Source organism: Podarcis erhardii, assembly GCF_964252035.2.
Source record: "Podarcis erhardii genome assembly, chromosome: 6".
NCBI classification, from domain to species: domain Eukaryota; kingdom Metazoa; phylum Chordata; class Lepidosauria; order Squamata; family Lacertidae; genus Podarcis; species Podarcis erhardii.
The window spans coordinates 9,471,902-9,496,815 of NC_138510.1; the positions used below are offsets into that span (position 1 = coordinate 9,471,902).

The window sequence follows — 24,914 nt, forward strand, 5'->3', positions numbered from 1 at the left end:
AGGTATCACTAAAAACCTCCTTCCTCCCTGTTCTGCTGACAGATTTTTTTGGTCAGTGGATGGTTTCCGTTGAATACTACCCAAAGTCTAGATTTGTTTAGGCTTCTGTTAACTTATTGGGCCTCGTGCTGGTAGAACCCATCCTGCAACCTTAGGGTGAAGGGTGGGTAATTAATAACAACACTTTGGGGATGAAGCAAATAATTATTTCTCAAAATCCACATCACATTTCTGCAGTCACCACAAAAGCAATAGAGATGGAAGAACAAAAGGAGGAATAAGATACGTGTAAAGAATGCACACTGTTCTCATCAATAGGCTAAGCATTTCCACAAATTATAGTTAGATGGGAAAGCCTTTAAAAAAACGGGGAAAATTGGAGAAAAACAGGTTTTCCCCCGTTCCCCCCCCCCAAGTGTTTCCCCCCCCAGAAAAAAAGGTCTGGAATATTCAAACTATATCAAACTCCCCCCCCCCCAAAAAAAAAAATTTCCCTGTTTTTCCCAAGGCCTTTTCATCTGTATTCCTTCCTCCTCAAATAAATTCCAGAGATTAAAGAATCTTAAAACACTATGTTTTAATTTAGTGTTTAGACATGCTATACTGTTTAAATGAGTGAAGTCTGAATATAACTCTTTATTATTGGAAATCAAGGAAGTGTCACAATTCACTGGCAAAGGCCTACTCTACTTTGCCAAACCTGTGTTAGGCATTACAAATATAGGCCATCATAAAACATCCATATATAAAATTTTAAAATATATACAAATAAACAGCCATGTAAAAATATGTAATAATGAGGATTTTCATTGGAGTTTCTTCCTGCTAAATAGTGCCATTCATCGCTGTAAGAAATAATTTTGATAAAAACTCAGCCACCCTTGCTGGTTACTTCCAGGTTAATGTCAGACAAATAGAATTTGATATTTTCATTGTGCCATTATGTTAGACTACCCCGAAAAGGAGATAGCACTCATTTGCATAGCTGGTTGTACAAAGGCCTACTCTGCCATTTCAGTGAAATAATTGCAAATTATACATGGGTATGTTCACCTCAGAGTGTTTGGTGAAAGGGACCTTCCAGGTAGATTGTGCTAAGTGTGGACAATGTTTTCTCTGATCTTGGAACATTCACAAAAATGTCTTCACTTTGGAAGAAAAGCTCATTTTGCCTATTAAGCTGATTATTTCTTTAGCTTATTGAAAGGATATTTGTGTTGGCTTTGAAGAATTACATGTATGCAAAACAGCCAACCAAAAAACTGCAAATGAAATGGATTAGAATAAAATAGCAAGTGCAATATGATATGTAAGGTATGTTCCTTTGCATTTCCACTAGCATGTTGGCTGGTGTCAAAATGGTACATGAGGATATAGGGAAAAATCAGTTCATTTAAATCAATAGGGTGGTATAATTTCATCTCAAAATGCTTGCTAGCATGCTGGTTGTGATTAAAAGTACTTGCATAGTTCAGCAGCAATGTCCCAGGGAGGTGACACCTTGAACAAAATATGCACTGAAAGCTTTGCAAACAACAACAACAACCCAATAAAAGCAGTATACTAGGTGCACACTTCATACATTGAACTAAAGTGTATGGATGTGTATGGAAAAAAATTGAACTGGCTTTCTGACAGAGGATATTGGAGGATCAGCTACAAAATTTCTATAAATTGCATAAGCTGCAGGATTCATGCACAAATGAACTGTAGGAAGGGAGAGTAACTTGCTTTATGCTATGTTTTTCAACCTATGTTTCCCTTTGTAATGTGTACACATTCTGTGTACAGGTCTCTGGTCTTTATATACTGTATTGCTGTGATGTAGATGGCATTAGTGTGAGAATGGTACTGCATCATAGTGCGAAATTGTATACATGAGCCGTCCTTTTTTTTATCTTCCACTTATTTGATTGTATAAATCCTAGATATAATCCCTGCCAGCCTTCAGTTAAAGAATGTTCATGTTAGAGTTGGTCCCTGTCTAAAATGCTGGAGACAAGAGTTTATTGTGGTTTTCTGACAGTTAGATGTAGCAGAATTGAGTTGGCTTACTGATGTCACTGTAAGAGTTGGATATTGATAGTTCCATGTTTCATAAGGGTTATTGGAAAATTAAAATCTAGGCCAAATTTTCTTTCTGGAATTGTTGAATGTCACTGTGAACTAAGGATGTTTTCAGCAGTTGACTCTATCCATAGCCTGCAGCTTTGGTCAAAAAACATCTGCCGCAGCTTTGCACAGTTCTGGCTCTTAGCCGCCTTTGGCAGCAGTCTGCAGCATTCCATCATACCCGGTTGTAAAACATCTCTATTGTTTTGGCAACATCTGTTTTCTCTGGAGTACTCCACTAGAGTAACAAGGAGTTAAGGAAGCGTGTGAGGGAGCGAGAGTGATGTTGGAGGCCAGGACTATAGATTGTGGTGGTGGAACCCTCTTGGCTGGGAGCTTTGAGCATTACAAAAGACAGAGCAAGTGTCAGAATTTGTAGTTGCTTTATTTTGCTCACCACCTCCCTTCTTCTGAAGAGTTAGTACAGTCAGAAACAGGGTTCTGTAATATATCCATTAACAGGCTAATGTGTGAACCCACCGTTGTACCAACACCATTTGTGGAAAGTTTGGGATTATGCTTTTAGCTCCGCTTTCCCCCCGTTAGATTTTTGAGTACATTGTACTGTAATCATGACAGTTCTTCTTGCAAGGGTTCCACTAGCATTATTCTACTAGCATGTTACAGGAAGCAGAATGTCATTGTAAACGCCGCTAAAGTCTGTATAGGTTGTTGATAGGAGGAACAAAATAAATAACCTTATATGTGGAATTTGTGGACTGACTACTCACCATTCATGCACGTTTCAGTGTGCAAAAATTAACAATCCTTCTTCAGAGCAGCATCTGACCAGTGCAGAGCCAAGCTGAGAGATAAACCCAAGCTGTGCACGGCCAAATTGGCTTCCTTCTCCCCTCATCTAGCTTTGAGCTGGAGTGGGAAGGAAGAGGCATGTTGACTTGGCTCTGTGCAAGCTCCAGAGAGCCTTGTTTAGGTTGAGCTCTCCGCTGTGTGTATAGGTCCTGCTGAGCACCGATACATATCTTTATATGGCTTGTGCGTGTATAGTTGTATATAATATTATTGTATTAATAGAGTTTTATACACTAGGGAATTCGTTATTCAGGAGACATAAAAACATTACAGGCATTTCTGATGCATTTTTGTGACATCCTTAGAGAAACTCCTCAAAGTGTGGTGGATCGTTGGTGACGTCTGTCCTATTGCAATGTCCAGGACAGGATGTTAGAATAGCTTACATAATGCAATATTTGATTAAAATGCTTTCATTGCTCATTTCTGCCCCCTCTTAAATTAGGCTTTTTTTGTTGTTGAATAGCATAGCTCTTGATGATCAGTGGTTTTTCCTATGTACTCTGTGAAAAGATTTTAAGAAGTGACCTCTTTGCAGTTATTCCTACCATTGTACTTTCTCTTCCACCAGTCTTGCTAGAATGCATTTTTACTTCGTTTACAAAGGGCCTACTTTTTACTTTCCATCTCCATGCATTATAATTACTTAAATTCTCCTAAGCATTTCTAGCTATTTCCTAACAATGAAAATTTTGAAATGTTTGCTGATCTTTGGGTTACACTGTTGGTGAAATGGGGAGAGAGATATAAAGCAAAAGATCAGATTGGCTGTAGACACATTCAGCTAACTGTGAAAAGGTTGACAGCTTAAGAGTCTTTATCTTCAGAGATCCACTGCTCAGTTTTGCTGGTGAAAATAATATACAGCATGAAGACTTTGCATAGCTTGGCTGCTTATTTTCATGTTTTTTTCTTTTAACTGCTGTTCCAAGATCTTGGCTAGAATGAAAAGATTGATGTATTTCAAATAAGCTGATAACTGGGATGGCAAAGTCTGGTTTTGTTATAATAATAGCGACAATGAAGAAATGACACTTTTGAGTGCCTATGGAAAAGAGAAGTAAAATACTTAAAACTAAAGCTCTTTTGACTAGTGCTGGATGAGTTTCAATAGAAATATAACTAGAAAAAAACTAGACACTTGTCACTTAAATAATTCCAGTACTTGGTATACCATGTGTTTTTGGTTGCAAAATAGACATCTATGCACAAATGCTGTGTTGGTGATTCCCACAAGTCATACTAAGAGAAAACTAATATCTTATTGCTTAATATAGTTTTATAGCTGTGATTGCTCTTGTAGTATGTTAAAATACTTGGCTTGCTTCTGTGAGTGTTTTTTTGTTGCAAACCCAGAAAAGCAATAAGGTTGTGAAGATGTTAGGGTGTTAGTTGTTTTATGTTGTGAAGCAGGGCTAGAGCAGAATCCTATCTGGTAGGTTTCTAATTATGTACTGTAAAAGAGTCATTTTATTTTGTTATAAATACTGTGCATGATTATAATTATACAGTACTGTAACATGAGATGTTTTGATGGTGGCAGCATCTGGTTTGTAGGCACTATTAGATAATGTTAGATAGGATTCTCCTTTCTTCCTTACTACATAGATTGATTTAATGGTCATAATGCACAGTTTAGTGTTTCTGTCACATTACTTTCAACAATCTGATGTTAACAGGTCATATTCCAAATAATTGCAGCACTGTTGAAACTGAGGGATGCTTCAGAGGCAGATTGGGTGATAGGAGATGGGTTCTTCTAACAGATAAAATTCTGTTAGGCATGTTCAGTCTTTTAAGTATATACAAGTAACTCTTTGAGATCCCAGCCATGAATTTTAGCTATTTCTTAAAAATACACATTTCTTAAATAAGCTTAAAACAAAATCAACATATAATACAAATGTTCTAAACCCTACAGTGTATTTTTAATTCTATTTCATTGCCATTTGTAAAACAGGTGTGTGTGTGTGTGTGTGCTTATTTTTTAATCCAAAAAAGAGCTTTGGCAGAGTAAGCAGATGTTACAACTGATATTTATTATAATTCCTACTGGCATGGATTGTGAGTCATCATATGTGCTAGAATCCAGGGAGTTTCATCCTGTACTCAGATGGGTGACTGCTAAGCCATACTGTGTGATCTTGTACTCTATATTACCTCACTAACTGAGCTCACAGCAGTGTCTTGTTTCCCAAATTTATGTTAAGAAAACACGTTTGGTCCAACTAACATCAACTCTAGCTTTTGAAAAGTTCTGAACAATTAAGTTTTCCAGTAAGTGATCCTAAAGTGGTTGCATATGTATTCACATATTTCGCAATCCCTAGTCTCTATGCATATATTTCAGTTACTGAATTTATATTCCATCCTTCCTCTCACATAAATAAACTATTTCAGTACAAATGTAGATATATTTCTGTAGTCAAAAGATTGTGATCAAAGGTTCTGAAATATATTGCAACCCAACACATTAGTGTTATAAGAACCTTTGAATCTATCAGAATACTGATAGCATAGTAAGGAAGGAAATTGTATTTATGTTTAGGAAAAATGGCTGTTTTAAATGGAAAGCCACGACAATCAGTAATGTCACATTGGTATTCCTTGGAATGATTTAGATCAGTCATTTTAAATTTCCCTTGCATGTCAGCTGCTGTGGAGGGGCTGAGCTGGGAAGGGCAGAAGGGAAATGTGGGTTGGCCAAGGCTGCTACTCTTATTTCTGGTGTTTCTGCCACAACTTGCTCTTAGTGACCCCTTCACATTATGGACTTACTGACTAATAACACTTGTCTGTGTTTTGCATCTAATATTGCAGACATTGCAATCTCCAGTGCTAGTTTTAAAACTTAATCACATCCCCATATGTTGTAATTCGTTAATAGTTATTTGAAGCTTGCAAATCCTAACACCATAGACAATGTATATGCAGGTCAGTATCCAACATGCCAGATAGGGAAATTACTCATTTGTTTGAGCAAGAGTTAAGGTTCTCTTTAGACTGTAGCTCCCTTTTGACTGTGGCTCCACCAGAACTTGAGGGATTTTCAGAAGCTGCATTCAGAAAAGGCAAATGGCTTTACATGCAAGTGTGTGCACGGATTGCACACAAATATACACAAAACTTAGGTTGCTAACTGTTACTTGATAATGTTAGAAGAAAGAAATAGAAAATATTTTCAAGTTAGTGAACACTTTCTACCAGATGGTTGTAGAAGCAGACTGGAGATGTGACTGAAACATTAATGCAGCTTTCCTTAAGCTTGCAGTGTAGCTTCAGGAGCCTGGAATAGGATCTTCCTGATTTGGCATTTACGTAAAAGGGAACATCTGTAGGCAAGCCTAGCAGTGCTGGAATTGAAGCCTGCCTTTTGTTAAGGGTTCTGCTGTACATAAATACTGTAACACCCATTCCAATTTTCAAGTGATGAGAGACTTCAAGGGTTATTCTTTAAGTGGTTATCCTGGCTTTGATTTCCTTAGAATAAAAGTCACTGGAGTCTGTAGTGTCTCCACGTTGTGTGATTTTATTTACACACATATACAAACTGAGCAATAAGTTTGAAGGGCTTACAGAGTCCCAACGGATCTTGCTCTTCCATTGGATTTCTAGGGAGGGTCCTGAAAGCCATAGCTTTGGTTTAATCACAAAGAGCAAGTCAGGCCTCTGTGTCTTCCCGGCTCCAGAGGACACGAGGCAAAAGCTAGACCCTGACTTCTTATTCTTCTACTGCTAGGGTGCCTTGGTCTCCAGCCTGGTGAGGGATGAAGACCTACCCTCTCCTTCTGGAAACAACACTAGCTAGTTGTTTCTATGACAACACATCTGTACATTATCAATTCTCTAGACATAAAAATGGATGACTTGGTCCAGGCTTCCTCAGCCTCGGCCCTCCAGATGTTTTTGGCCTGCAACTCCCATGATCCGTAGCTAGCAGGAGCAGTGGTCAGGGATGCTGGGAACTGTGCTCAAAACATCTGGAGGGCCGAGGTTGAAGAAGCCTGACTTGGTCAGTCCCATTCACTTGACTATCCAATGCAATCACCAATCATGTGACAGCACTTATATTCACTCTAATGACACCTTTGTGCCTGCGTCCACCCAATTCAAACCCAAGATCCCCCTCCCCTCATTGTGTATAAATATGCTTGCAAAATCGGTAAACCTTTTGAAAGCTGTTTACCTTACCTTTTGAAAGCTGTTTATAAATAGGCCTGTTCCCTGCAGCATTTTTTGCATGCTGCCCTTGCTCTTGGTTTGGGGGAGTTTGAGAAAAGGGGCCTCTGTTAAGTCTTGTGGGAGTCATCCACATGTGGTAGCTGACCCTGCTCAGCCAGCTTGTGTTTAACATACAGTGGTGCCCCGCAAGACGAACGCCTCGCAAGACGAAAAACCCGCTAGACGAAAGGGTTTTCCGTTTTGGAGGCGCTTCGCAAAACGAATTCCCCTATGGGGTTGCTTCGCAAGACGAAAAAAATCTTGCATCCCCCCGCGGGTTTTTTTCGCTTTTTTCGCCCTTTTCTTAAGCCGCTAAGCCGCTTATCGGCTGTTCCGCTGATAAGCCGCTTGACAGCTGTAGCGCTAATCCGCTAAGCTGTCAATGGGCTTGCTTCGCAAGACGAAAAAACCGCTAGACGAAGAGAATCGCGGAACGGATTCTTTTCGTCTAGCGAGGCACCACTGTACAATATTATCTCCTTGCTCCAGGGCAGAGTAGAATTGCAATGTATTCTCCAATGCAGTGGAGAATTTCCAGCAGAAGGAAGTGAACAAATTGTATGCCAACTGCTCTTTATGCTAAAGTAATGTCTAATTACTTTTCCCCCAAATTAAACACATTAGGGGTTTAGTGTATAATATGCGTTCTTTGCATAATGGCCAATTATTCTGTCATCTAACTGATGGGATATGACTTTTAGTATTATTAAAGTATAAGCTGATGATTAGGCTTTTAGTTTTGCTTTAGAATTAAAGAGATACTTTTATAAAGAAATTGAACAAGAAATGATTAGCCAACTTTTCCCCCCTCTTCCTTCTGGCAGATCTTTTAAAATTGCATGATGTGTGATGAGTTGGAGCTTCTTAACAGGGAGATTGGGAGGTTATTACAAAGCAGCATCGTGGAAGGAAGCTCCTTAAACTCAGAATCTCTTCAGCCGTCAAGCTCTGATTCCTGGAATGTAGCCACTGCTTCAAGCAGTGAAACACAAGGCAGTTTAGTAAAGGTATCAAATACCTTATTGTTGTTACAGGGCTCCCATGATAACTGGTCCTATCATAGTAGACTTTATTTGCATAGTATTTAGAAAGCCATCTAGGATATGTGTTGGCACACATCTGTAAGTGGTGTTGAATTATAATGTTGCTTAAAGGTTGACACAATTCAAGGAGGAATACCTATGCCCTGTTTATTTGAGAAAGATACATTTCAAAAGTCTATGCTAACATAAATTTCCCCTGGGGTAACCAAATAATAAGCCCTATCTTAAAATGCAGTTTAGGGAAGAATTATCCTTTTGTCTGAAGATGGCACTTACAACAGTTTTGGCCATATTTAATTCAACCCCCCAATCTCTCTTTTTATTTTCTGCGCTGAACAAATGGTATTGACACAGTATTTAAAGTGCTGGCCCTTTAAATGAGATGGGGTAGAATCTTCAAGCTTTTGATTTCTGGTGGTTGGGATTTGTCGGTTGGGCAAATCCCTGTGTTGGTTAGTGATGGAGAGAGCGAGAACTGGCAGCAGAAGCTCTAGAGAGAAAAACTCAAAAGTAAGAAATTGAAACAAGGGGATGTTTTAATACTGAAGAGCTGTTCAAAAACCTTAACATGTAACTTGTTCTTCAAATCATCCCTTAAACAGGAATACCCATATTTTATAGTAGGATGAAGATTTTTCTTTTGCAAGTATTCATTCTGTGACTTCACAATAATTTGAAGCTATAAATTACCTTAGTACTCTTTGATTTATAAAAATACCTGTGCCCAATTCCATTCCTGTAAAACACTGATAGAGGCAAAATTTTGAAAGTTGTGGTCGAGTGTAGCATTCACAAATGGTTAATGCTTAATAGGTTTCATCCTGTATATAATGTAATGAAATTATCCCCTTTAAAAATACGTTGGTGCAAGTTCTAATAATTTAGTTAGTGTGAGCAGGATCTCTTATTTCAAATGGGTAAGAAGTGGTAACGCAAGTGAACAACAATCTAAATACATTTTTTGTAACAGGCAGCCAAACCAAGTGCAGCATTGCTGGTTTCGGAGTCAACAGGATGGCATCAAGATGAACTTTGTGCTTCTGACTTCCCCAGAACAGCCTGCACTGTAGGGCTTATGCTGAGTGAATGGCTTCTGCCCTCCAGTGATTCTTCCTTTGGTTTAAGTAAAGAGGGAGAAAAAATACTGGCATCCTCTAATGCTATGTCAGGTAAAAGCATTTAGAGGATATTGGAGCCTATTCTATTTCATTTGCTTTTTCTGGAAATTAGCATCCACCTTCTTATTTCATAACCTTTCTTTACTATCCAAAGTAAACATATATTAAGATCTTAATTATATACTGTGTTCTGTTGTATTGCAGTCTCTTCAGAATTCTATTGTACTTTATTTTTCTGTGTATAAGACAATGTTGTTTGCTAAAAAAAAAAATTAGTCAAAAATTAAGGGGGGTCTTATACATGGATGGTGAATGCACAGGGATTAAACCGTCCGTCCCGGGTGCCTGGCTTAGGCAATCTCCCCCAAAAAGCTCAACTTTGGGTGATCTTGAGTGTTGGTGGGGCACGCCTCGCTGCTGCCCCAGGCGCCAGTGGGGGTTGTCATGCTGTTGCCAGTGCTTTGAATGTTTAATAAAATATCAAAGTTGTTCTGTTTGCTGTTTAAAATATTGATTTCTTAATTTTGGGTTTGGAAAAATAGGAGTCATCTTATACATGGGGGCATCTTATACACGGGAAAATACAATAATTATGAAAGCAAGTCCTAGCTGTGTCCACATTGCTGTGTGACATTGTGTCATATAACATGTTTGTGGAGTTTTGCGGCTCAAAGCTGGGGACTTTGTTGATAATTAGGCAGGGGACAGTTGTCTGAAGAAATTCAGTTCTGAAAAGTTGGAAGTCCAACTTGAGAAGGCTTGCTGTAAGCAGAATAAATTATAGAAATAGTGTTATGACACACCCAGTACAAAGATTGTGTAAGGCTGTTACTCATTTCCCTGCTATTCCATAGGACAAAAGGCATGGACCCCAATCCAGAAGATTTTTCCAATATATGGTGAACGAGTCTTGCCTAGATTCAGTATCTCAGGAAGTCCTTTAATGGAATGTGCTGTCTCTCTAATACTGTATGGGGTGACTGGTGAAAATTGTCAGGGTCCCAGTGGGCATGGAAAATGTAGGAAGGCAGACTTACAGACCAGTTTGTGATGTACAGAACATGCTTCCTATTCAGGCACCATTATTGGATTATGAGCAGTCACTAGAGTGGGAGCCCATAGTGTCGCTGATGTGTATGGTAACAGTTGCTCTATTCAGAGTAGCATAACTGAGGTTATAGGTAAAAAGGAGACTGGAAAGCTATATGGTTGGTGTCTGTGTTCAGTCAATGTGCACTGTCAGAATCCCTGAGGTGGGCAGGGGAGCAACTGGAAGTACCTTGTATTATGCTGCAGCACACCTAGAGTACTGCTACATTTGTTTCTGGCAGACAGCGATTGTGGAGTTGGGAAGAAGGCAAGTGTGGGAACATGTTTCAGCAAGTGCATGCTTTAATTGTCTAACCTGTTCCCTTCAAGCTATATTTAATGTAACAGACAACATACTTTAGATTCCACACATGCTAAAATAAACAGAATGCTGCATTCATAGGGTAGCAAGCTGCCTTATACAGAGTCAGGCTGTTGGCCCATCTAGCTTGGCATTGTCGATAGTGACTGGTAGGAGCTGTCCACGGTTTCAGACAGAAGCATTTCCCAGCTCTACCTTGAAGATTGACCCTTTAGACAATATGTGTGCTGTGTTCAAAATACGCTGTATCTGTAGGACCATTACAAAGTTCTGCTTTTTTAATAGTCATCAGCTGTCTAAATCCCTTCAGGACTCTTTCCAGGTCTCACCCCTCATTGGCCCTGCTTCACACCCAGAGTGTTTCTGCCTAGCTGCAATGTGTCCTTGAATGCTGATGAAGTCTCTAGCTGCTTGCCTGGATGGATGGATAATAGAGGGTGTGTGTATGTGTCTATAGAAAGTAGTTTACTCCAAAAACAAACCTACATTAGTTGCTGTACCCACTTTTGTCTCTGTCCTCACCTGTGATCCTCAGAGGGGAATGTCACTTCAGGCTGAAAAAGGTGCCCTATCCCAATCTAAATATTTTAATGAAATAGCCAATTTGCTTTTCCATGTTTATCAGTTTGAAAGTAAATCAGTGTTAAAAACCTTTTGTGTTTGTTCTTTTTCAGGGGTGATATTTGGGAATAGTGTTATCACTGGTGTGAAAGAAGAGAATCTGGAATCTCTGGCACTGGATTCTGAATCTAATATGGAAACCCGTTCTCTTGGTAAATTATTTTGTTTAGGAAAGTGTCTATTCTGAATAAAGGCTTCTAATTGTAATTACTTCCATTTCTGATTATTAGGCTGTGAGTGCTGTTGCTTATATAGCCAAAACTGTACCACCCATTCACAAGAGATATATATTGGAAGGTTTGGTGGTGACCTCAAGGTTTGCAGAAGTACAAAAGTATTTCTTTAAACAAAATAAGTAGCAGGAAACAGCCCAGTGAGGACTGAGCATGTGCCCTTTTCACAAAATGCTGATTGGTGGGGAAAGGTGAATGAAGTAGCTGGAACCTCAAACACCTGACACTGAAACCTTTTGTTAAAGGTTCCAATTGCCTATACAGTGGTACCTTGGTTCTCGAGTTTAATCCGTTCTGAGAGTCAGTTTGACTCCCAAAACGGTTCAAAAACCAAAGTGTAGCTTCTGATTGGCCGCAGGAGCTTCCTGCACTCAAGTGGAAGCCGTGTTGGATGTTAGGCTTCCGAAAAATGGGTTTGCAGTGTTTGAAAGCCAATTTGTTCGGGAGGCAAGCCATTCGAGTACCAAGGTACCACTGTAATAATACTGATCATAGTCTGCATTGATTTGCAATGGAAGTTAATAGTTTTAATAGTTATTGGTCTCTGACTCAACTCTTAAGAATAAGAATAATTTATTTATACCCCGCCCATCTGGCTGGGTTTCCCCAGCCACTCTGGGCGGCTTCCAACAGAGTATTAAAATACAATAGTCTATTAAACATTAAAAGCTTCCCTAAACAGGGCTGCCTTCAGATGTCTTCTAAAAGTCTGATAGTTGTTTTTCTCTTTGACATCTGGTGAGAGGGCGTTCCACAGAGTGGGTGCCACTACTGAGAAGGCCCTCTGTCTGGTTCCCTGTAACTTGGCTTCTCGCAGCGAGGGAACCACCAGAAGGCCCTTGGTGCTGGTCCTCAGTGTCCAAGCAGAACGATGGGGGTGGAGACGCTCCTTCAGGTATACTGGACCGAGGCCGTTTAGGGTTTTAAAGGTCAGCACCGACATTTTGAATTGTGCTCGGAAATGTACTGGGAGCCAGTGTAGGTCTTTCAAGACCGGTGTTATGTGGTCTCAGCGGCCGCTCCCAGTCACTAGTCTAGCTGCCGCATTCTGGATTAGTTGTAGTTTTCGGGTCACCTTCAAAGGTAGCCCCAGGTAGAGCGCATTGCAGTAGTCCAAGCGAGAGATAACTAGAGCATGCACCACTTTGGCGAGACAGTCCGCGGGCAGGTAGGGTCTCAGCTTGAGTACCAGATGGAGCTGATAAACATTTGCCCAGAACACAGAATTGACCTATGCCTCCATGGACAGCTGTGAGTCCAGAATGACTCCCAGGCTGCGCACCTGGTCTTTCCCCATTCAGTTACCCCATTCAGGACCAGGGAGTCCTCCACACCTGCCAACCTCCTGTCCCCCCAAAAACAGTACTTCTCTCTTGTCAGGATTCAACCTCAATCTGTTAGCCACCATCCATCTTCCAGCCGGCCGCCTCCAGACACTCACACAGGACCTTCACTGGTTCTGATTTGAAAGAGAGTTAGAGCTGGGTATCATCTGCATAATGATGAACACCCAGCCCAAACCCCCTGATGATCTCTCCCAGTGGCTGCATGTAGATGTTGAAAAGCAAGGGGGAGAGGACAGAACCCTGAGGCACCCCACATGAGAGCCCAGGGGTCTGAACCTCATCTTCCCAACTTTCTGAACATGGCCTAGGAGGAAGGAGCAGAACCACTGTATAACAGTGCCCCCAGCTCCCAGCCCACTAGACGGTCCAGAAGGATGTTATACTCGATGGTGTCAAGAGCCGCTGAGAGATCCAGCAGAACTAGGAAACATATATATATATATAGATGTAAACTGCTTTGATATTTTTATGCTAATAGTGGTATATAGATATTTTTTAAAAATAAATAAGTAAAACTTTTCAGTTACTTGACTCTCATATACTGCTACAGAACATAAATAATTGTATCTCTTGTATTCCAATGTGTTGGGCTACAATTTTTATCATACTATCCAGGGCTGATGGGAGTTGTAACCTAAAGCATTTGTAGGTTACCAGGTTGGGGAAGATGGATCCAAGCCAATAGACAAGTGGCTAGTTTTACATGTGAATTCATAGCCCTGAGCAGACTTTTATATAATAAGCTGAGTAATATGTTGTCCATTCATCTTGATCATAGTCTCCACCTACCCATTGCCAGGATAGGTAGCTGCCATATTGGTGAGCTGACAGTCCTTTGTTGATGAAGCCTGAAAGGGAAGAGGTGCGGAAAAACAAGGTGCAATGGACAGAGAAACTTAACACTATGCCCCGTTTCTGCTATAACCTTGCATTCTGTTTAGTTGGAATTTCAAGAGGAAGTATGTTTTTGCTCAAAAGTTCAAAAATGAAGCATACACAGAAAGAAGTGTAAAACATGTTACTGTTTATGGGAAGAAAATTTTAAAATCCATGTTTAAAATATGCTATTCTTTGTATCATTTCTCTTCAACATCAGCTTTGGATGACAAAAGTGAGCAAAGCAATGACGATGAACAAAAAACAATTAAACCCACAAGTAAGGAGTTCAAGAAAACTTGGGGGTTTCGGAGAACTACAATTGCAAAGCGTGAAGGTTTAGGGGATGCTGAAATGGACATCACCGAACAGTCATCTCCACAGCAGCAAAGTCTGGCTCTTAGGCGTAGTGGGCGACAGCCCAAACGCACTGAACGCGTAGAAGAATTTCTTACAACTGTAAGGCGCAGAGGAAGAAAGAATCTTCCCACAGCTCTTGAGGACTTGAGCGAGCCAGCCTCCTGCCATGTTACTGACATTGAAACTGCTTCTGAAGGCAGTGTAGAAAGCATGTCAGATGTAAAAGCCATGTCTCAGAAGTGTCACTCCAAGGACATTAAGGGCCAGCCAGCTGGGAAAGGGAGAGCCACTAAAGAACATGACTATGAGGAAAGGGAGGATGATTCATCTGACAGTGATAGTGATGGGTTAACACTGAAAGAGCTACAGAACCGTCTAAGAAAGAAATGTGTTGAGCAGAAACCTACAGAACTAACTCTGAAAGAGTTACAGAATCGCCTCAGGAAAAAACATCAAGAACAAAATCCTACAGAGACAGTTGATGTCCAAGCAGGCAACCAAATTAAGACCGAAATAGCTGTAAAGCAAGAACCAGAAAGTATAGGCAATACCGAGGCTGGAGATCAAGGAACAGTTCCCAAAGAAATGAGTGAAGCAGTTCAGGTTAAGAAAGAAGGAAGATCTCCTGCGCATACTGGGGATGAACCTGAAGAATCCAAAAAGAGGAAATCAGAGTCTGAAGTTTATGATCCTAGTACTCTGTACTGTATCTGTCAGCAGCCTCACAACAACAGGTATTACCTACTTATTTATTTCATAAAATTTATACACTGCTTGATTGTAAAAAAAACACCCTCAGAGTGGTTTAAAAAAGATAAATGAGGAAAATCAAGAAAAATTCACGCCCATACTTTATAATATACAGAAGTTAAAATAGTTTTTCACAAACTCCCCTGCACCCCGCCACCAAATAGTTTCTAAAATAGCTACAGTGGTACCTCTGGTTATGAACTTAATTCATTTTGGAGGTCCATTCTTAACCGGAAACCGTTCTTAACCTGAGGTACCACTTTAGCTAATGGGCCTGCCGTGCCGCCGGCACGTGATTTCTGTTCTCATCCTGAGGTAAAGTTCTTAACCTGAGGTACCACTTCTGGATTAGCAGAGTTTGTAACCTGAAGTGTTTGTAACCCGAGGTACCACTGTACAGTAGTTGGATAAAATCTTTAAACATGAAATAGACAGTTTTGAAATTTCTGCTATTAAGAGACAGTCTATTATGTACAAGAACTTTTTATAGAGGTTTGAAAGTTTTGAGTGATAGAGGGATAGTTGTTGAATACAATTGAGAGAGCATGTATATGGAACTTTCAAACAACAATTTAATTTTGTGTTGCTCGAAATGCACAATTTAAAATACATCTGCTGTGATACCACATGGCTCTTCACATACATCTACCACTATTGTTCAGTCCCAGTAGTCTGAAATACAGAAGTTCTAATTTAGGGCGGAAGCGTTCATATGGTCTAATCTGTCAAGAGGGAAGTAGTACTCTGAATTTTCAAGAAGGGAAAATGCAGTTTTGGGAAGGCTTGTTATAGGATCATGGAATCGTAGAGTTGGAAGGGACCCCGAGAGTCATGTGGTCCAACCCCCTGCAATGCAGGAATCTCAGATAAAGCAAACATTACAGATAGCCATCCAACCTCTGCTTAAAAACCCAAAGAAGGAGAGTCCACAACCTCCCGAGGGAGTCTGTTCCACCGTTGAACAGCTCTTAACATCAGAAAGCTTTCCCATAAGTTTAGTCAGAATCTCCTTTCTTGTAACTTGAAGCCATTGTTGTTCCTGAGTAGGCTGTAGGAATGCAGAGGTGCAAAGAAAGACAATTGTATATGGGTTTAGCAAAGCAGTGGGAGTCATATGTAGGGGTGAAATTGCATCAATTACTGAGACATTTGGGCATTTAATTATGTAAAGAAAAGAGTTAAATGGGATAACGAAGTAAGCTTTTGTCTGATTTCATATAGATGTGGGAGCTTTTTTATTTACTGTTTTGGTGGTGATATGACTAATTTTATTGGCTGTATTTGATTGTAATCAGACAGATTTTGTAAAACTGAAGTATTTCACATTAATGATATATTTTTGCCAACCCTTTCCTTTTTTAGGTTTATGATTTGTTGTGATAGATGTGAGGAATGGTTTCATGGAAACTGCGTAGGGATTTCAGAGGCTCGTGGGCGACTCTTGGAAAGGAATGGGGAGGACTATATCTGCCCAAATTGCACCATTCTGCAGGTGCATGATGAGACAGTTGTGGATGCAGACCAACAACAAACCATGTTGGGACAGGTAACAGGTGATGGCACAGAGCTTACAAGCATAGGAACTGTTGAGCAAAAGTCCATTGAAGACCAAGGAATCAAGGGACGGATTGAAAAGGCTGCTAATCCCAGTGGAAAGAAAAAGCTCAAAATATTTCAACCAGTGAGTATTTAATTTGTAGTGACATGAGGCTAAGTGTGCTTCTAGTGCAACTGTTCTGGTTCCGAACTGAAGTGAAAGAAAAAGTCACCCTAGGTATAATTAAATTTTGTATTTTTTGTATGTTAGTTATTGTATTAAGCAAATACACTACTTAGATATAGGTAATTCATTATACTTAGTGAATCAGAATACTAATATATTTTAGAAGAGGAAATAGGGGAAGTATTGCTCATTCTTAGCTACCTTGGTTGCATCTGTATGCTGTTCTGTCATTCTGTCTTGGTTCTCCCTTGCTATAGGGCTATAATTTGATGTTTGTTTGTTTAAATGTTACCAAGTTTCTTAGACATTACATTAACAAAATGCTTTCTCTTTTCTCTCTGTTTCCTATCCCCTAAGTATCTCCTTCCACAATTCTCCTATTTATCCTATATACAAAGAAGGAAAAGGTGGGGTGAGGGAACAACATATTTGTATGGAATAGTCATAGCACACACACCCTGCTGCATGAATATCAGTTTAAGATATGTAAGAGCTATCCATAACCATAATTTCTTTTTGTCTTGTACTTCAGTTATTTTAAAAATAGGGAACAGATTATTATGAAAGCCTCTACTCATTTCTGAATCTCAGAAGTTGCTAATTGCTTCCTAGGTTTCTGTATATCAGGAATAGGAAGTCTTTGACCCTGCAAATGTTAGTCTGCAATTCCCATCATCCCTAACTATTGGCTATTTTGGCTAGGTTTGATGGAAGTTGGAGTCCAAGAACATTTGGAGGATCACGCTCCATGCCTATCAAGGCTATACAGTGGACCCTCCGGATATGAACTTAATTCATCCAGGGGGTCCGTACTCACCCCGAAAAGTCCATATCCGGTGGCGCCGCTTATGCGCATGCACACGGCGCAGTAGAGCGCTTCTGTGCGGCGAAACCTGGAAGTATACACTTCCGGGTTTGCCACGTTTGTAACTCGAAATTATATCACCCGACGGTAATATAACCTAAGGTACCACTGTACATGATTTCAATTTCTGTTGTTAATTTTGTTGCAGAGTTGATTAGATGTTACTAGAGAGTTCTGGCATTTTTATTGCAATGTGCCATAATCTAAATCCTTTTTCTATTGGTCTTGCCTGTAAAGGCCCAAATCTACTTTCACTTTATAAAATAAGTAAGATTTATAAAAATAATCAGCATAACTGTTGGGAGATGAATTATTAAAGCAGATCCTTCCTCCACACATTTGATAACAAACCAGATGACAGCACCAGATTCTGGAGGCAAATTATTATAGTAGACAAATTATGCAAATTTCACTTAATCTTATACTATACATGATCTATAACTCCATGAGTAGAACTTACCATGAACTAATATGGAATTTGCTAATCCCTAGTTTCTAGTAAAAACATAATTCAAGACATATTCTGGAATAGATTATCAAAGTGTGGAACATACCAGAAATTGGGGTGGAGGAAACAGAACAGAGTTGAGAGATGGGAGACCAACCAAAGAGTATTTAGAAAGTGAGGAATGGAGTACAGGGGGATGCAAAGGGAAGGAGAAATGTCCCAAATCAAATGAGATGTCTGCATTTCAGATTATCTCTTTACTTTCCCTACACTCATTCCGATGAGGTTCAGGCGGGGGCCCCAGTCTTCCAGGGAGCCTTGGGGGGGGGGGGAGAGAGAAAGGGTGGAAAGCATTCTTTCTGTGAACTCCTTTCATTCACTTATGAATTCACACTGATTAGTCTAGATAACAGCTCACCTTTACGTGGGAGGAATCCTCCCAGAAGGCAAAAAGTAGATTTCGCATCCCCACTGGCCTTGCTCGTAGAGGTCGCCACTGTGTCAGAACTTAACGTTGCCCTTCTTAGTCAAGTAGACTAAGTAGACTTGACTATTTCTAAAAAAACAAAAACCCAAGTTCTACAAATCTTTTTAGAATGTACATCCAAACATACATGCAGAAACTTTGAGTAAGAAAAACACCTATAGATTGCAAAATGCAGACTTTAGCACATGAACACATATAAAAAAGATAGAAACAGATGAAAAATAGAAGAGCAAACCACCATTAAGAAAAGCAAGTCTTAAAAATATATCTGAGCTTTGTCAAAGTGCATGTAAGACAGCTCTGTTATTAGCATTGTTGTGTCAAAATCTTGCCAGTGATAAAGAGGTTAAACATTTTTCTTTTCTTTTTTAATTTCTTGTGCTGTTCTTCAGGTAGTTGAAGAGCCTGAAGCAGCCAGTTGCATTGGCCCAGGGTGTTCTAATGTTGCTCAGTCAGGTTCTGTGTACTGTGGTCATGAATGCATTCTCAAACATGCTGCAGCCACCATGAAGTTTCTAAGTGAAGGCAAAGAGCAAAAGCCAAAAGAGAAGACCAAACCAAAAGTTGAACGAGCTGTTGCCGTAAAACCTCAGCCTATGGTAAGTCTGAATTGTTTTTGAAGTAAATAGCCCTTCCCACACCACACACAGAGAGAGATCTTGGAGGAACAGACATTTTGTAAAATAGAAAAAAATATCATTTTCATGGTAAAAGATCCAGATTTTTCATCAAGTTATTTTGAGTGCTCCCTTGATGAGATCCCATCATTCTATCTAACTAAGAACATAATATCTTTGCTGGATCAGAACAAATGCCTATCTAGTCCACCATCCTGTTCCCTCTGTGGCTTCTGAGAAATGCACAAGCAGGGCATTTCCACTGTTGTTTACCTTAGTATGGTAATTAATTTTCTTCCTGTAGTATATAACCATTGATAGCCTTATACTCAAGAAATTTAACTAATTCCCATTTAAAGCAGTCTATGTTGGTTAGTATCATGCTTCGATGATTTTATACTGTGTGAAGAAGTATTTCCTTTTGTGTGTCCTGAATCTTCTATCCATTTAGCTAATTTGAATGAGCACAACTTCTGGTGTTGTGGGGGGGGGGGATATCACAGTTTCCATCCTAAATCCCACCACCACTTTTGCTGTGAGAGCAGCATTATCATATACCGTATTTTTTGCTCTATAAGACTCACTTTTTCCCTCCTAAAAAGTAAGCGGAAATGTGTGTGCGTCTTATGGAGCGAATGCAGGCTGCGCAGCTATCCCAGAAGCCAGAACAGCAAGAGGGATTGCTGCTTTCACTGCGCAGCAATCCCTCTTGCTGTTCTGGCTTCTGAGATTCAGAATATTGTTTTTCTTGTTTTCCTCCTCCAAAAACTAGGTGCGTCTTGTGGTCTGGTGCGCCTTATAGAGCGAAAAATACGGTATATGTCTGCTTTCCTTTACAGAATCATAAAAAGAACTGCTGTCTCTCCTAAGAATATGCTGTTTTATAGCACTAGTTACAAAGCAATCTACAACTTAGATTGTTAGCCACATTAAGACCAGAAGGTATCAAAAAACAAACAAACTCAAAACCAGTAACATTCCTTGAAAAAGACATTTGATACATCGCTGGCACACACATGTTCACAATTGCAGATTAGTGCCCCATTTGATCTCATTAAGCTGATACAGTTCTCATAATAGTCTCATACAGAGGTTCTTGTTTGTAAAAGCATACATGAGAACAGGGATCAGCACACTAAGCTGTGCCTCACTGTTGCTCACCAACTCATGGAGAGCAAAGATCTACGTGTTTAATGGTCATAGCAATAGCATAAAAAATTATTGCAGAATAGAGAATGATTTTGAAAACATTTGCCCTGTGCAGTCACTTGATCACGAGTGCACTAAACACAGTTTCTTCCCTGTCCCCTGCTGTCACCCACCAGTTCAGGGAAGGGAAACCGCTGAAGTGGGGAACTTCCTGTACTCATGGAGGCTGCCCAAACAAATTAGAACCACGGTTAGGCGCAGGTTGTTCTTTGCTTCAGATCCTTTGCACCCATGTTAATCTATGGGTTGGCGGAACATCAGCTACAAACAGGTGCTCAACCACTTATTATGATCTGCATTCACTTTGCTATAGTTTTGTGTTGTGCATACTATTGATCACAAGCCAGGGTTATAGTTTCTGGAGCTGGCATGCAGAGAAATATAATACGGAATTTTGTTGTATGAGATGTTTGCAAGTTCTCTAATACACAACGAACTGACCTCTACTCCTGTGTTATGATGACTGTATTATTGCAATACTTAGTGATTAAGGTTCTGCTGGTTACACAGGCCGGTATCAAACCTCTCTCCGCACAGAAGAGACCAGCTCCTGAAAAAAGAGAGATTATCATGAAGAAAACCGTGGCAGCACCCGTAAAGACCGAAGCAAATACTCAGACAGTTGCTAAAGAGCCAGCTTCAGAAAGCAGCACACCATCCTGGGCAAGCGATCATAATTATAATGCAGTAAAGCCAGAAAAGACTCCTGCCATTTCATCATCACTGTTGTTCAAATGTATGTATTTCACAGGGATATACCTCTGCAATCATTACACTTTCCTTGAGTACCTTTCAACTTTTGACCCTGTTAAATTAGAAAGGGGTTTTAATTACGGTCTTTCCCCATCTTCAAAGATTTGCACACATACCTCTCAGGGAGAGTTTCAAGGCTCATATATAGAAATGACAACTTGGGGTTTTCTCTCAGGTTGTATAAAATGGCACTTAAGCGTATACTTGCAGGTTAACAAACCTATTATTTTTCATAGATGATAGGTATGTTCTAATAGAAGGTAGGTAATGATAAACATTTATTTGTTTCCTAAGTTTATATAATGTACAGAGTAACTGTTTTGTTCACTTTCATTTAAGTCCCTATCTGCCTTTGCATTATGACTTAGGAATGTCAGGTCTACAAGGTTTCTGAATGATTCAAATGGATAATTTACATGCATACACAACCACACAACTTTTAGGTATTAATTTTGGGGAGTTTTGGGAGGGGCTGATCCTCCTTCCAAGAATGTGACTTACATGAAATCATGTCAAGGCCCATCTTAAACCATAGGGATTTTGATCTATGAAAGGTATGTGTCAGAGGCATTCGTCAAGGTAGAACAATAGGAGGAGAGTTCTCACCTTGAATGTCACAACTTTAAAGTATTTGAAGAACATTTTTGGCAATGTTTAGCTTATAAAGGTAAGTAAGTTAGCGCTTTGCAATGTAAAAATGATTGTTCTCTTAGGCCTGTTTTACTTCCTTCATTTAAACAGTGTTGCAGGTTTTTTTTATTGCATGGCAAAAGGTAAAGGACTTAATGCTCAAATGTGTCAGACATATTTGTAATCCCCGATATAAGGCTCTGCATCAGTAACAGTAGAAAAAGACAAAACTCTTAGGTCTGCTACTAAAATAACAGTCTCTAAATGTTTGCTTGATTTCCACTGGAAGATGGCTTTGGTGAAACCCTGAAAGAATGGAGTTCCAGGGCTTGAGGAGAAGCCACCTTTCATTTCGGCCTGCTTTCATTTTGGGGGGTTTGACCAACAAAGTAATGCCTTTTGCTTGTCAGTGGCAGCCAAGAGCAGGAGGACTTGGTATCTAAGGCATGTAGGATTCAAACACCTTTATTTAAAACCTCCCGTAGGTTTGTTTCTCCTTGTCACTTTCATTAACCCAGCCCAGCCTTTCAACGAAATCTACGAAGCTTGCTAGTCCACCTGCCTGCACATAGCCCTATGGGTCATTTCTGGCACAACAGTCTGAAAGAGCCTGTTATCTTCCAGCTTACTAAAGCTTCCTTACCTAGTCACTTCAAGGCTACTTTGCCAGGCAAGTGGCTATTGAGAAGCCAAATCTCAGCAATGTCTATATCAATTGCATATTAACTGGTACATTATCAAAATATGAGCATTTTTGTGAAATCCCATAACTAGCGGGGAAATTTAGAGTTGGAACTATCTTTTTGTCGTTGCTGTTATGCTTGAAAATGGACATATTCATTTAGTTTGCATTTAGTGAAGAGCTTTCACCATCTCTAGAAGCTGCTCCATTTCAAGGTAAGTTCTATGAATGTCTTCAAGTTATTTGTATCACTGCTAAACTACCAAATATAAATTCATTCATTGAAACGACTCCTTTCTCCTTCAGTGGTGGAGGTTATCCAGGAGTGGTTACTCCTCCCCCTTTCTTGGGAGGCAGTGTTATACAAGATTTGTATCTGTAGACTGATTAGTCCTGGCACTCTGTGGGGTTGGGCATGTACAGAAGTCTTATTGATCATCACCTGATGGAGTAGATCTGGATCTCACATACATTACATGAAACTTCATTCATTTCCTTTCTGATCTCTGAAAAACACACTATTATGGTAGATAGCAATAAGCTCTACAGCATTAGAGACATGGCACCCTACTATGCTCCATCTACTCTTGCATGTCTTTGCACTCCTCAGAAATATCTAAAGTACTTATGACCCCATGATGATTGGATGCTCGCTGCACTGTAGTGCCTGGTCGTGAGTGTTCATTTTCCTGAAAAATGACCTTAAAAACATCATCACACTCTTAAATTAGATGTTAGTAAAGGGAACTTCTTAGATAACTGCACTAGTTTCCTTTCATAATAGCTATAAGTTACTCTAGAGTTACTTTAGAGCACAGGTTCCCAAACTGGTCTGCAGGCTTCATTCAAGTGGTCCATGACATGTCTCCAACAGTACAGTCTAGCACAGTGCATCACAGTCACTACAACAAACAGAGAAATAATTAAGTAGTCCTCCAAGACCCTCAGTAATTTTCAGGTGGTTTGTGTCTGTGTGTGGGGGATTTGGGGAAATGCTGCTCTAGAGTAATTTTGTACAGTAAGGTCCTTTTCAGAGTTCTGCTCAATACTTCACCCAGCACCTAGTGGGATCCTACTACACATTAAGCGAACACATGATACTGCTGTTCTGAGGAACTTCAGATGCAAAGAATAAAGGAGACACCATGAATATTGCTCTGGGCAAAACAATAACACTGTAGGGAGGAAAAGGATTCCCTGTTGCTCTAGTATACCTTGTAGGCTGATAGTGTACTGTGGGGAGGGGAAGAAGTAGCTTCAGCGTTATATATCCTATTACTGTGACAGGTATCTTACTATAACATCAAATGTCCCTTTTCCATGATTACATTTTTTTAAAAAAATGCTCGTAGGGAGAGGGTTGGGAATTAGCAGATCAAGTTCTCAATTTGGACTTCTAGTCCTTGGCTATTGAGTCACTATCAATGATTCAATGAAACTGTTCAAGTACTGAGGAAGGGAAGCCGTGTTCTGTACCCGAACATTCCTGTCACACCTTTGTCACTGTTTACAGGTACTCAGCCACTGGAGGCAAAATTTCTGTTACTCAGAAAAAGAGTGGGGTTTTCTTTCAGTCTTATTAGAGTGATTTATTGTGGGTTATCCCATTTTACCCTGACAACAGCTTTGTAAGGCACGTCAGGCTGAGAGATAGTAACTTCCCAGTGAATGTTCTAATTGAACAAGGTTTTGAACCTGAGTTCCCCACATTAAATTCAAAAAGTTCAGCTATTTGACTATGCTTGAATTTATTTGTTTCTTAACAGCAAACTATACAATCATACCCTGCTTTACGAGAGTAGGATGGAAAGGAGAATTTCAGATTACTTAAACATGCTGTTCAGTACACAACTTCAACATTAAAAACACAGCTATAAAACCAAATCTGTATTGCCATAATTATGTATATGTGTCTATTGCGATAGCATTTTTGATGCAGCATTTTAATGCAGATCAGTAGGGAATTTACTTACTCTGTCATTCTGAAAGTATGATGGTGTCATACATTACTTCTTATTACAAAACCAATCCAGAAATCCGATGGATGAACCTTCTGCCACCTACTGGGCAGGAGAGAGATTAAAGTTTCTTAATTTTTGTTGTTCTTAGTTGATTCTGACCGTCTAGAATCAGAACACTGATGATAGGATTTAAAACTAACATCTCATTTCAACACACCATCTGCTTTTCCTTTGCAGTTGAGAAAAACGAAATTGATAGATTTACTGGCCACAATGAAAGCTTTAATGTACTTCTGACTTCAAAACACAATTTCATTGTAGCTTTTATTTCTCTCTGTAAAAACTAGAATATTAATGAGTCACTGGGAGTTGAAAATGTTTTGTCAGTGGAAAGCTGTGAAAGAAAAAGCATTAATGAAATTAGGGGAAGTATATATGACAAGCCCTTATAAAAATAACATCTTACTAACACACCACCTATCTGATTGGGTTGCACCTGCCACTCTGGGTGGCTGGGTCCATAAGCAAAAGAGGAATTCAAAAAGAAATTCTAGCAATGAAATGGTTTAATCAGTATATAGTTGGTCCTGCTTTAAGCTGCTTTTTCTAATAAGTCAGGAGTAGTCTTTAATACT

At 39.7% G+C, this 24,914-nt stretch overlaps 1 protein-coding gene and 1 long non-coding RNA gene across 12 annotated transcripts in view; one reads left to right on the forward strand and one right to left on the reverse strand.

Annotated features, from left to right (window-relative positions):
- Positions 1-24,914, forward strand: part of DIDO1 (death inducer-obliterator 1) — a 67,147-nt gene that overhangs the window by 6,386 nt on the left and 35,847 nt on the right. For 4 of the 9 annotated variants that reach the window (XM_081867429.1, XM_081867428.1, XM_081867430.1 and 1 more), the window contains exons 2-8: positions 7,971-8,153; positions 9,160-9,358; positions 11,393-11,491; positions 14,015-14,888; positions 16,267-16,585; positions 18,820-19,026; positions 20,764-20,989. In XM_081867429.1, the coding sequence (XP_081723555.1) occupies positions 7,986-8,153; positions 9,160-9,358; positions 11,393-11,491; positions 14,015-14,888; positions 16,267-16,585; positions 18,820-19,026; positions 20,764-20,989 (2,092 nt within the window). In that variant the 5' untranslated portion in view covers positions 7,971-7,985. Of the gene's footprint in view, positions 1-7,918; positions 8,154-8,538; positions 8,700-8,815; positions 9,359-11,392; positions 11,492-14,014; positions 14,889-16,266; positions 16,586-18,819; positions 19,027-20,763; positions 20,990-24,914 lie in introns of those variants that run through there. The other 5 variants (XM_081867431.1, XM_081867435.1, XM_081867432.1 and 2 more) reach the window with 5 other exon arrangements.
- The window catches only part of LOC309345158, a 50,049-nt gene continuing 40,032 nt past the window's right edge, over positions 14,898-24,914 (reverse strand). For all 3 annotated transcript variants that reach the window (XR_014158023.1, XR_014158024.1, XR_014158025.1), the window contains 4 exons: positions 23,125-24,673; positions 20,695-20,803; positions 18,359-18,496; positions 14,898-15,952 (listed from right to left, as the gene is read on the reverse strand). This is a non-coding gene — a long non-coding RNA (uncharacterized lncRNA). The remainder of the gene's footprint in view (positions 15,953-18,358; positions 18,497-20,694; positions 20,804-23,124; positions 24,674-24,914) is intronic.